The sequence below is a fragment of the Lasioglossum baleicum genome, chromosome 10 (assembly GCF_051020765.1).
Source record: "Lasioglossum baleicum chromosome 10, iyLasBale1, whole genome shotgun sequence".
Taxonomy (NCBI): domain Eukaryota; kingdom Metazoa; phylum Arthropoda; class Insecta; order Hymenoptera; family Halictidae; genus Lasioglossum; species Lasioglossum baleicum.
This window is the reverse complement of record NC_134938.1, coordinates 5,110,666-5,124,806: the sequence shown is the minus strand read 5'-3', so window position 1 is coordinate 5,124,806 and position 14,141 is coordinate 5,110,666. Positions and strand designations below refer to the sequence as shown.

The following is a 14,141-nucleotide window of genomic DNA, read 5'->3' as shown; positions in this document are numbered from 1 at the left end:
AGTAGTCGCAAATCGTCCTTTAATCTTCTGAACGCAATTCCAATAACCGACGGTTGTAGCAGCATCGCTAACTTGCTTAGAATAACTACTGGGTACGTGGAACTAGTTAGGAACGGTCTCGAGTAGACTGCGGATGTTTATGCAATTTTGTAGGCGAATTTTAAGACAGTGGAATCAAGTAGAATCTTGCTTTTTCAGTGGTAGCAGACTTGTGGATCCGAAATGGATAAGAATCGTGGTAAACTCTGTCGAATTTTCTATTCTAGCATTTTTCGAAGATTTTAAAGATCCACATTCTAATCTTGAGGTACTCTTCATAGTCTGACAACTTTACAGGACGCGTAAACCTCTCGAGAACGAAGTTAATCAGGGAGACGTTGATCTGGAAAAATGTTCGTCTGCAGATTACAAGGAAATGTGCGCGTGTTGCGCGCCGAAGCGCAATGAACGCGAATGATCACCTGATCTGAACATGGTAGGACCAACACGTTGGCAGGACTGCGTGCGCACGCATACAGAGCGGTGGAGAAGTTCGTGCGGCTTTTATTGAGATCGGGCAATTTCGAACAGCCATCGCAAATCGCACGCGGAAGTATGTTTTGCGAAGGAAATGCAAGCGTCCCGGAGCTGTTTCGCCGCTGCCGATTAGCTTAGTAAACTGCTTATTTAACCCCCGAGTGGCTGCGCGGATACTTTTATTTTCTCGAACGTGTAATTTAAGATGGCGTAGATCGTACACAGAGCCCGACGGAGGCGAAAGATCTGCCGGGCCCGATAGCGGAATGAATGGAGATTTGATTACGGGATTTTTCACCTTCGCGGATGGCCGGCTTGCCGTTTAATTGTTGAAATTTAATCCGCAACGCATGAACCGCTGCATTTCAGACCATGCTAAAGTTTAATCTCGGATAGACATTAGGATTTAACCTCGGATTGCATTGGATCGTCTACAGGGTGTCCCGACAAGTATCGAGAATCTTGAACAAGGACGATTTTCTCGGTGAAGATTTTGCAAATCTGTGCAGAAATTTGACCGTTTCATATTCACGTGGCGTGCTGCTGTTTACTCTCCACGTCAATGTGTCAAATAACCAGTTTACTTCTCCTCTGGCACACGAACAATTTGGCATCGAACACCGCGTCGAAAACCTCCGGTGGTGTCTGCATTGCGGTGCTCGCTTTGTAACATCTCCAACATTCTTCCCTCCTTAGAGTCCCGCTTTTGCAATTACCGTTTAGAAAGCGTAAAATGATTTTTAATCGGCGCGTTCCTAGCTACAGTGTTCCGTTCCGAAACGTTGTTTTAGCGTGCTCCTTGAACGCAACGAATGCCTTGTCTCATATTTTTCTTAAAATCTGTTGGGAAGAGACTAGTGACCAGTTATGCTTCAATATTTTCCGGAACGGACGTTTATTCGAGTCTGATTTCAACCCGAACCGGTTCCATTCAAGTCTGAACAGGTTGGTATCAACTTGATAAGTAAATATTATAGAGAACGCACCGACTACATATATGCAAATTTACCAGACCCACTTACACTTATCTTCGAATCAGATCTAACTCAGACGTAAAATGTATCCACCTCGCAATTAGTCCTAATCCAGTTCTGAAAGCAGATAAGATCAATCTCGTCGCTGACACTGTTCAATGTAAGTTTAACATCGACCGAATCCAGATCTATCACACGCATTCACTCGGGCTCCAGTCAAACATCAATTAAAATCATCTGTCCTTAATGTTGTGACGGCACCTTTGATTTTATTCAAATTTTACCTTCAACGTATTGTTTATAAAAATTCATTTTCATTGGTATCACTTTTCTTTCGCTGGGTTTTGCGTCGTCGAACTTTTAATATCTCTTTATACTCGTTGTGATATTAGTAGTGTTCTGGTATATATACATGCCTTAGTATACATATTCTGGTACATTATGGTGTATTCTGGTACATCTGGTATATTCTGGTATACTATACAGGGTGTCTCAAAATTAGGAGATTTCTGAGGTCATTTGAAGCAACATTTTCCTTTGCAAAAATGGCGTCTGCGGCTTCTCAATATGCTGCTTGTTGATATGCTTATACGTACGCGATTGATTAGTAATATGCAATTTGAGTTAACTAGAAATTCATTTCCGAAAATATATGATTAAATAAATGAGATTCATAAGAATTTTCCTAGATTTAAATTTCTCGAGGAATACTGTAATTTCTCGAGAAATGAGAAATAACCAATTATAAAATTTCTCGAGAAAGAAATCTCGAGAAGGAACACTAGTTCTGGTATATTCTAGTATATTCTAGTATGTTCTTGTATATTCTAGTATATTCTTGCATGTTCTGGTATATTCTAGTACATTCTAGTATATTCTGGAACATTCTAGTATATTCTTGTCTATTCTAGTACATTCTTTTACATTCTAGTATATTCTAGCATGTTCTGGTATATTCTAGTACATTCTAGTATATTCTGGTACATTCTGGGACATTTTAGTATATTCTTGTCTATTCTAGTACATTCTTGTACATTGTAGTATATTCTAATATGTTCTGGTATATTCTAGTACATTCTAGTATATTCCAGTATATTCTGGTACATTCTGGTACATTCTATTATATTCCGGTACATTATGGTACATTTTGGTACATACCACTGGTATATTCCAGTACTTCAAGGCAAATAGATCTGCTGCACGAGAAGCCCGTAGAATTCACGATTCATCGAGAACACCGAGTGCATGGTTCGAAGGAATACGCGGTACGCGTTGCCCGAGGCACCGTATGTGCAAACGATTTTCTGTTGAACGCGTCCCGCGGGGATTTGACTTACGTTCCAGGCAACCCCCTGTTCATAAATCTGCGCGTTGTAATGCCCGAGGCGCAATCGCAATCACTTTGTGGACGGGGCCCGCGGAATGCTTTATGGCCGAGCTAATACCGATATCAGGTATCTGCCTGCCCACGGAAAGTAACTAACTTTCCTGCGGGATCTGTCTCGTCTGCGCGGTCTTTTCCAATCTCTCGCCTTCTCTTCTCTCTTCCTCCTTTTCGCATTCGCGACTCTGATGTCGGCTAATTTCATTAAGGCTGATCAGAGATCGAGAGCTTTGATCGGATGCCGTTTGTTACGATTCCGAGCTCGTCTCCGTTTATACACAGCGTTCCCGGTGATTTCGCACGGAATTACGTGGAGAGGAGTTTGCCGAACATATAAAATAAAATTGCCTCGTTCACGACCGCTTTTAAAGGAAAATTAAGGAAGTTGGTCGAGTACGCGTGCACTTGGCCGGCTCCCAACGAAATACAGGTGGCATAATCAACAGGAGGTTATTCTACACGCGAGAATTACTCATAAATGTAGAATAAAGCTTGTGTGCGTTGAAACCGCTTTTCGAGAAAATTAAGTTCCCCAGTTTGTTGAGTACACGCGCACTTGGCTGATTTCCAATTGACAGGGGATCGTTATACTCGCGACGATAAACGAAAAATGTCGAATGGAATCTGCTCGGTAAGAATCTTGTTCGCGGAAAAGTCAGAGGTGAACGTAAAAGATCGAATGTGCTTGGCTGATTTCCAGAACGCGTGCTGCGACGATAAGTGAAAAATCTGGAATGAAATTTCGAAAAAATTCTATTCTCTTGCTCGTCTTCGTGATAGCATCTTTTCAATGTGTTCATTTATTCTTCTATCTGTTCAATGTATTAACTTGTTTGAAATTGTGGCAGAAAATGGAGGCTAGCCACTCGCTCGTTCGTAATAAGTAGAAAGGGTGCGCGATGGTCAGACGCTCGTAATGGTATGCGCGTTCTTCGAACTTTCAAGTACAATCTACTCGCGAAGATCCTTTTATACAGCAAAGTTTTGTTGAACTGTCCTTCCGTGTGTATTCTACATTCATAATATATTTGCGTACCGCCCGCAAGTAGCGATGCAACTTCATTTTATCGAACAGCACAGATCGATCAACTGAAATGGAACGAAATAGGTGTCCACATTCCAATATTTCATAACTGAACTAAAACTGTCACCGCCGAAATTCTCTGAAAAGCTATGGCGGTTCTTCCGACTAACAAAAACCAATGCTTCTAATTGATAATCAGAAATCAGGTCGCGTTTGGTACAATTATAAAAAGGTTATTCTATTTTAAAGGGCGTACGAATACTTTTTACACCTCACTGTATACGTACAAATGAATGTTCATTGCTAAAAATCTTGAGGTGCATTATCATTTTGACCACCAGTGTGAATGGCGAAGGGTTGGAATGGCAGTGCGAAGTTCACCGACACCGTGAAAAGATCTGTGGAGATTAATTGTGCTGAAAAGATGCGCAAGCGAATTAATTGCGAATATAACAGGTTACCTTGGTATTCGAGGGCCGCGTTCAGAACGCCTTTGACACTAGATAATTATGTGTATAGTTTCGAGACGGACGTGGACGAGGACGGTGCGAATTCTCTCCGCGTGTACGTGCGGAATAAGTTCGCAATTAATGTCGTCGCTTCAAAGCTGCCGGCTGGCTCGACGCAGCCAGATCATGCTGATAGATGCGGATCCGCTAAATAAAGGGTTTTCCTTTCCCGAACTATAATGCCTGTTGCGCTCTTGCATTATTTAACGCATTCGCTGGGATGACGGTCACCGGTGAACCGAGCTTTCCGCTTAAAGAAATCAAAGAACTTTCAATAGAAATAAGATAGAGCGATGATTTCTTTTTTAAACTGAAGCTGAAACATTGCAGAAGATTATAGTAGGAACGTTTTTTCTAACTCTTTGAAAATCCGTGTTAAACCTGCAGTGTTACAGGAAAATTGTGATTTATCCGATATCATGTTTCGGTTAGATTTTTTCTTAAAAATTTGTCTACTGGCTCAGGATTTTGACTTCAACTTTAATATTTTACAAAAATCATCGCTCTATCTCATTTCCAACGAAAGTTCTTTGATTTCGACACAAGAATGAAACAAAACTGGAACAAAAATGAAAACATTTATTTCAGAAATTGAGAATTGTATAACGTAGGAAGAAATAGTAGAACACTACAGGATCTAGGAAACAACACGGACCCGCGGGTTTTTCTTGGATCGAGGCATCACCGTAGTTATTTCGAGTTCATTCAAGCCGAGGATTCGGAAGGGCGGCATTATCGTTGACACGTTCGCCTTCCGCCGTGGAAGTAAATAAAAACACAAAGCCCCGCTGGGAAGTTTGATTCGGGCGAAAGTTTCTCTAGAGCAGTTTGCAAAATACTGCACTTGTTACTTCGCCGAGCTGCGAACACGGCCTTAGGAAAGTTTCTCCGGCGCGAACCTCTCGATGCCAGATCGATATTAAAGCAGTTACATTGCTGCACCGATGTAAATGCAGGTCGACGGTCGAACGCCGGGGGAGATCGCGTGAATGAGCAATTATGTAGACGCACTCGGGGGATCCTGAATAATTTCGCGCTCGTCTATTTGCTGCCGCCGAATCGTCGGAAAAATTTCCATCGTTTCTCCTCGCTTCTTCTCGGTGGACCTGTATCAACTGAACACGAATTCTCAATTATCTCCGACGTTCACGTGCATCAAGGATAAAGTATTTCTAATTAATTAATGCACACTTGTCGGCCAGGTTCACTTTAGAAATAAAGTTTCGAAGAATAAGTTCAGAATAACCTGTGTGAAAACAAGTCAAATATATCTCGTTTCGAGATATTTAAAGGAAAAGGATATTAACACTGAATGAATTCCACATAATATATGAATGAATTTCGTTTAAAATACTCTGATGTGAAATACCTGATGAACTCATTTTATTTTTATTTTGCTCGTGTATTGTCATGAACGGAATTGCTGCGACCGTCGCGACGGAAAACGCGATCAATTCGGCGCGGAACGGGCCGCTTTTTACGGAACGTTTACGATCGAGCGGAGGCCATAAACAATGTCCCCTAGTTTCCATGGCGATGCATTAGAAAGCGTTTTCACGGCGTGCATCGTCCTCTTGTGAGATTGTTTAACGCCTCGCGCTACGGAACTGATCGTCATACTACGGTAAGCGCAAATTATATGAACCTTGCTGAACTTTACGAGCAGCACGCCACTCCGCGAGTAGAAAGTCCCTCTCGTTATGCCAGAATCTCGATCGATCCTCCTCGACTAAGCTGGAGCGGTTCTCCGGGGCGAATCAAAAGTTCTCTCTCTCTCTCTCTCTCTCCCTCCTTTTTACGACTGTTTCTCTTTTGTCTCCGTCTGTCTCCGTTATATAACGCAAAGGGAAAGATAAGGGAACACGTTCGGCACGAGTCGAGGGAGAAAAATGCACGGCTATCTGGAGGGAATCGAACAATAGCGCTGTTAAAGCGAGAGCTCAAACCTTAACGCAATATCGAGTTCTCTGCATAAATAATAAGCGTTCGTCTGGCGCTCTGTCCGAGGCTAAATGCCACGGACATTGTCTGTCGTGGGCGATTTTCAGTGCACTTCACAGTTCGATTGTGCATTTCCTATCTATTGTTTATCACCGTCGAAATTCAGTTTCTCTCGTTTTCTATGAACCACAGGAATCATCCCTTTCAAGTACATTTCTCGGACACCCTGTGTAATAATATTACATTTCATTCTGAAATTCTAATGACTTACCAGTACCGCAACCAAAACTTTGATCTACGATAATGCGAATTTGCATAAATAAAAATTCTACAGGACTGCCTGCATGTTCGAACGGTTTCGTTAAAATGTACCGCGGTATTATTAATTTAAAGTTGCGTGGAATCGCGCGCCGTAAACTTTGCGAGACGTGGACATCAATATTCATGATTGCTTTTCCATGTTCTACTACAGGGTGTCTCAAAATTCCTTCAACATCCGGAAATGGGAGGTTCCTGAGATCATTTGAAGCAACATTTTCCTTTGCGAAATTGGCGTCCGCGGCTTTGTTAAGGAGTTATTAACGAAAAACACGGACCAATCAGAGCGCGAGTTATACGCGTGTTGGCCCGGCGCGCCAACTGTCAATTGGCCGAGCGTTTTTCGTTAATAACTCTTTAACAAAGCCGCGGACGCCATTTTTGCAGAGGAAAATGTTGCTTCGGATGATCTCAGGAATCTCCCATTTCCAGATGTTGAAGGAATTTTGGAACACCCTGTATAGCGTGAATAGAAAAACTTCTATGCACTATTACGTCAGTTATAGAACGCTATTCGGTTACTAGGGTGTTCGGAGAATGAGAGTTCGGATACGGGAGGTTCTAATGTTAATTTCGGGGTACGTGTCCTCAAAGTTTCATGAATCCGGCTCGCCTCTCGTCGCGGTAGATTGCGATAGCGTCACAGCCATGCCGTCGCGGAATTGCCGGCAATAAATACAACGCGACCCGTCGACACGCATTAAGCAACCGATCGTCCCGCGGCCGGCGTTTAATTATAAACCAAGCGGTGATAAATACCGGCGCGTCTATTAAGGACCGATTACAAAGCGCCGCATCGCTAAGAATTAATTGCTGGACGGCCAGCAACAATCGTCGGACGCGGAAAAGGATAAGGCGGCCAATAACTCGGACCGTTTATCGATAATTTATCGGAGACAGGAGCGAGAAGCGGCCAGCGATTAATCACCGATACTTTTCTATCGGCCCGTACCAGCCCTTCCGCCTCGTGTTCCTTATCGCAGCCACGAATTCGCGAGGAACGACGATCTTCTCCTTACCGAGTTGCAAAATCGACAACATTAATAATAATCTCAGAATTACAGTGGTAATTCCGTAACAGTTCTACAAACGGTAATCCTTCGTAGCGTGCCGAACAAAGAGAAGCGATTCAAGTCTTGCACTTCACATTTACGGTAGAGTTGCACGAATTCCTAACTTCGCTTGCTGCACGAGTGGTTACGATTAGAAAATGTTCTAAAATGAATTGCAACAATCTGGAGTAAAGTGGAAATGAATTTTCTTTCTTGATATGATTAATCGGTTGGAAATAATTCTTCTAATTTACACCTACTCATTTTCGTCACGAATGCATAAAAAATCCGCTGTCTAGTTACGATCTAAGCCAGGCCTGGCCAACAGCGGGCCACACTTTAGGTAAACATACTTTTAAAAAATGTAATACAACTACAAAATGAATAAAACTTCATTTTAATTATAAATTTGTTTGAACTTAAGTTTGAACTTAATTATAAATCATATGATAACAATAAACTCTCGAGTCTTAATTAATGAGATATTTGTTTATCCTTTCTTTCACTTAATTTTTGTAAATCTATATTTATGTTCGACGTGGCACATCTCAGCTGGTTTCCAAAACTGGCATCAGTTAATGAAGCACGTGATAAACTCATTAAAAATGTTTCACAAACATATGTGGATCCAAAAGCACTTACAACTCGTTGTGCAAAATATCTTAAATTCGAATATCTCTCGGATGCGATATAAGTATCGTAAAAATCAATATTTTATGTGGACGCAAAAATTTGTTTCATTCCATTGTTGCACTGTACCTCAATTATATCAAAGATACCAAATATAGAACTGGAGTTCGTAGTCGCATTTGCGCATTATAACAATGCCACATGCAGAATTTCATTCATTTAATATTTTTTGTATAAATACAACGAGAAACGAAAGTGTTGGCCAGGCCTGATCTAAGCTATACCGTGTCGGATATCGTTTCACTCAGAAAAAAGTGACAAACGCGATGGTAATAGTTTCAGCAAAAAAATATAATATAAAATCAGCAAAGTTACAATCTTTTGTTTCGCTTGCATTGGTTCGGTCGTCGATCGTGTTTACCGGTCGACTGGTTCGAAGGGGGATCCCCGTGGGGATAAAACGTTGACAGTTACGGTGGAGATCTTTTCGACAGTTACGGGGCGAATACTGCGGCATAAATGGGTCTCGAAGTCGTTGTCTGCCGTGGCACGGAGAAATGCAACCGCAGCTCCGCGTGTATCCCGGAAAAGCACGAAGTCCGCGGGATCGTCGTGTCGCGTCGCGTCGCCCGGAGCAGTGCCACGGGTGTCGAGTGTAGGACGACGATACGGAGCGTGAATAACGGGAATTCGAAGGTGAATGCACGGGTAAATTGCGAATTACGATACTCGGCGTACGGCGGCGTCGCAACGTGAACGTTGCTCAGCTCCGCTCCGCTCTGCTCTGCTCCGTTCTGCTCGGCACTGCTCCGCTCGCGATCTTGGTGCCTGCACACTTGGGCGTAGCACGCATCGGCGGGTAACCGAGTAACCAGTAATTGACTCGGTACGAGACCAGGGTCTCGAATGTACGCAAAGCAGGTCCCCGAGAGAGTGGCGGGTACGTGATCGTGGAGAGGACCGAGGAACGTGCCCGCTGGAAACCGAATAAAAATTTCCGCGAGAGTCTCTCTCTCTCTCTCTCGCCGGTTTGCCGAGGAATTTTGAGCGAGCGCGGGCCAACACCGTCCGCCTAAGAATAAATTCTCTCTCGAACGGCGAACTGGTTCCACAGGGAACCGCGAGGAATCTGTAATTCGCTCGGGCAGATCGCCGTAATGGCTTCCCTCTCGCTGGCTTCGATATAATTCCCTCTTTTTTTCACCCCTCCACACCACGCGAAATATTCCCTTCCATCAAATTCGATGATCCTCCCGGAGCGAACTTCCGTACCCGCTACTTTATGGACTGTTCGAGAGAACTTCCGGCGAATAGCAGTCGATAAATACCGACTCCCGAGTTTTTCATATGCCGCTGATTGTCTAATACACCAGAGAATTTCCTGAACCACGCCGGAACCGCCGCTATTTCGATCTGAATGTCGGAAATGTGTTTCCACTTTTAATCACTTCGATCCTCTTCCGTTCCTCGTTTCACCAACTAAATCTGTCCGGTTTCAATCTGACACAATGGCGAAAGATCGATGAAATAAGAAGGTAAACAATTATGTACAAATAACAGATTATTATTAGTAGAAACAGCAAAACAGTATAACTTGTTTCGGGAAAACTGTGTCAAATTGACGCGAGAGACGGATGATGGTTAATAAACAGAAAATAAATGTCTATTTCACTTCAGTTCGTTGCAATTCAGGTAGGAAATTTTTATTTCGCACGAGAAGAACTTCGAAGTACGTGTGAGCACCGACAAGCGAAAATCCGTTCTTACGGAGAACGACGCGAACTTCCGGTCTCGCTCGAAAATCGCGAAACGGAGTAAACAACGCTGTCACTATAATCCCTATTAAACAGGGAATTAGAGGCTTCGTTCTGCATCCATTGTTAGTCGGGGCGAACGCACGGTACGCCTCTAGCTACAGTACGGGATGCAATATCCGTCGAGTTGTATTGGCCGCGTGAAGCGGGATTATTGGTTTTATTATGCCTGACTCAGGCGCACCTCCGCCTTCGCCATTTTATTTTCACGTAGTATTTGGCGCTTTCACCGATCGCGTGTACCGCTGCGCCGCGCGAAAACGGCTTTTAATAAATCCACGCCATCCGTGATCGCGAAATACCCGGCGAAATATCCGCACATAATATATCACGGTAGAATGGAGATTCAGATTATGCAGGGGTTCGATCCGAGTCGTTTCGCTCGCGATCAACGTGGTCCTTTAATATTGTGCACGCACCATAATGACCCCCATTTCTCTATTTTTATAGAAAATCAATTTAAGATACGCATTTTTTTATTTTTTTTTTTATAATTCTAATCTTTAGATTATGAATTGAATGATTTTGTAATTGATCTAAATGAATCTATCCAATCTTATGTAAAGTAACTTTTACATTTAATTTCGGCTAATAATCTTCAACAAAAAGAATTTTTACCTTCAAAGAAAGGATCAAGGTCCAGTTTGCGTAATTGAGAAATAAGGTCGGATCGGGTACACGTTTCACATGAACTATTTTCCTTACTGTAGCATACTTGTAATTATGTTTTGATACACCCTGTACATTCCCGATTGGTTCCAAAGAAAGTGACGTCTACAAACGACGCCTATGACACAACAATACCATCAATCACCATTCCAACCGACCGATCGACAAACCACACATTTGTCTATCATTACTATGGCGCGCAACTCAATCAATTACACCTCGAATCAACCACTACACCTGTTAAACGTTTATTCACCGTCGTCGAACGCGCAAACGTCACGCGTTCAAGCAAAACTGTCGCCTTATAATCGATATATCGATATTAACGTCCCACAGAGACCCGGTAGCTGATATGTATCGATGTTATCCAATAATCACAATGTTTACAAAGAAATTTCCACCCCCGAACCTGTCACCGTTTATTTAACAAAAATGACATTTACAGTCGTTACAGTAGCAATTTCCATCTATCATTATTGTAGCCGTAGAAGCTCAATATTAGACTAACCGTTAGATACCGCCCTAACCGAGACAAATAGCATTGTTTACAAAGAAACTTGACTTCCACCCCCGAACTTCTCACCATTTATTCAACAGAAATGATATTTGCAGTAGAAACTTTCATTTATCATTATTGTAGCCATCGAAGTTCAATATTTGGCTGCTCTTTACTTAACCGGACTCAAAATTTGTGCCTTTCTCCTATAAATTATTATGTATTTGGTATGTAAGTAGATTTGTACCCGGGGCGGTTGCAGACCGAAGTTTCGATCCTGTAGGATCAATGGTTCAAGAGCTATGCTTACTTAAAGTTGTGCATTTTTCAGTGTTTTTGACAGGTAAGGGCGTCGCCATATTGGTTTGTAGTCACGACCGCGTGCCGCTTACCGAGCAGAACCGCTAGATGGCAGCACGGGCACGCGTTAATGCTGATAATTTTGTAAAATCTGTGGTACATGGCTAAACACTTTTTAATGGAACCTTCAATAGCAACAGCAATTTTCATTGTGAACTAACAAGTCACCCTCAATAACGTCATCTAATTGCAATGTAAAAGAACATTTCTATGCTCTCTTTTGGTACAGCGCAATTATTGAAAATCCTATTAATAGGCTTCCGGTAGGTAAAATGTTAATTTTTTGGATGACATGGCCACGATGTTGCGTTTCAACTGTTCTGGGTTAGGTTTTTGTAAATATTTTCCACGATATTTCTTCTCCAACGTTTTCCAAGATATTTTCTCAATGTTAACGATATTACTGTGTGCCCGTGCTGCCATCTAGCGATTCTGCTCGGTAAGCGGGTCGCGAACGTCACTACAAATCAATATGGCGGCGCCCTAACCTGTCAAAAGCACTGCGGACTGCTCAACTTCAAGCAAGCATAACTCCTGAACCATTAATCCTACACAATCGAAACTTCGACCTGCAGCCGCTCCGGGTACAAATCCACTGGATTACATACCAAATATATCATAATTAATAGGAGAAAGGCACAAATTTCGAGTCCGGTAAAGTAAAGTTTACCCCAATATTTGGCTAGCTGTTAGACACCACCCTAACCGAGACAATATTTAAGGAAATCTAAAATGTGAAAGTCACTTACACGTCTAAGATCCCGAGTCAGACACGTCCAGGTTGTCCCAAAAATGTCGGACTTCTTTGAAACGGGCGATTCCTGAAAACGTTTGAAGCGACTTTTGTTCACTCGAATATTGAACTCGTACATTTGAAAAGGCTGCAGACCCTCGACCGATAAAATCATTTCGAAAAGGGAGAATCACCGCGAATAGGGTGTATCGAGGATGATACTCGAGAGTGGAACAGTAACGAAACCAGGTTCGCGGGACAGTGGCTCGTGAATTTCCCGATTTTTTCCGGCTTCATTCAGGCACCGCGGACGAAAGCTTTTATGATTTTAAAGTTCCGCCTCCGGGCGAACTTCCAGTCGCATTTATGTTCCCCATTTTCCTCTTTGTTAACTCCCTTTCGCCGACATTGTTTTCTCTCCTTCTTCATTATTTATCTCTTCCTTTATATTTCCTCAGGAAACTTGTGCCGATTAATTTCATCGAGCAGTTTCGCGTCAGACGAATCTTCTTCGTCCTTACTACATAGTTGATGTTGTTCAGAATTATTTAAACATATTTTCCGAGGTGTACTTTTTGTAGATGCGTTTGTTTCTCTTATGTTTATAACAGTTGTTCTGTTCATTTCATCAAGAATTGCGGGGAACGATTAGTCTGTCGACAACTAATTAATCCGTCAATCACAATCCGCGGTACTTTCCCATAATTTCGTGTTTGATAATCTAAACAGCCTTCTAATTTTATCGCAACATCTACATACGTTAGTATAAATTGCATCCTCTTACATAAATTTATTGCGAGATAAATTACAGTAGATAGTTTTCATACGGGCCCGTTTTGGAATTAGCGAATTTAATCAATTCAAGCTGCCACTTAAAAATGTTTGTTCGCTTGTTAGGCAAACAGTGATCTTTTGTTTCCTAATAAGAAATATGGAAATAGATCTTTCCGATTCGATGCAATTAAGGTTAATGCATGTGACCGGATAGAACATGATCAATTAACTAATCAATATGTACAATGGTGTCTTTTTTTTACAAGTGGTATCTTTTTTCTTAATGTTAGAAGAATGATGCAAATATTATTTACGAATAATATTGTTCGCGTGAGTATTACTGATGAACTGGCAGGATGATTAGGTGTGTCACACGATGGCACTGAAAATTTTGGCAGTGAAACTCGCGCAGGATATCGGCTAACTGGACGGCAAACTCCCAGTGCCTCGCTTCCGGTCGCAGACGGAAGCGGAACTTAATTAATGCGGGCTCGTTACGCGGCTCTAATATACACCGGGGTTTCCAGAATTTCAGATTAAACCTAACTGGAAGCTATACTTTCCTGAGGGAGTTGCAGCTTCTCGCGATAACACCGCGCTCCTTTGGCGACTCTAATTAATTACGAACTACGGTATCAAATACTTGGGGGAGCGAGAAGCGCACGTCAGGGAGTAATGTGTGGGTGAATCGTTTCGGAAAAAGATGTCTTTCAGAATCGCTGGGAAACAACAACAGTAGTTTATAACTCCTCCGTCAAGCCTAACTGAGAAATCCTAAACAATCTGTGAAACATTGCGTAACCATGTGTCGGGTGAAAGTGTATTGTGAGACTACGAATTTTATGCAACCATTAGCGTATGCACACATGTGTGTATTTATTCCACACAATCCTTTCTGGTATTCCAATACACTCGTAAATTTAACTAACTATGAATTTGCCTTTTGT

At 42.2% G+C, this 14,141-nt stretch overlaps 2 protein-coding genes across 5 annotated transcripts in view; both read left to right on the top strand.

The window, feature by feature from the left end:
• Eip78c (Ecdysone-induced protein 78C) overlaps positions 1-14,141 on the top strand; it is a 119,838-nt gene that overhangs the window by 44,949 nt on the left and 60,748 nt on the right. The window lies entirely within an intron of this gene.
• The window catches only part of LOC143212991 (uncharacterized), a 41,862-nt gene extending 27,721 nt beyond the window's left edge, over positions 1-14,141 (top strand). The window contains exon 2 of the mRNA XM_076432388.1: positions 1-14,141. This exon is cut by the window's left edge and continues 19,356 nt beyond it. Coding sequence (XP_076288503.1) covers positions 4,245-4,562 — 318 coding nt within the window. The 5' untranslated portion in view covers positions 1-4,244 and the 3' untranslated portion in view covers positions 4,563-14,141.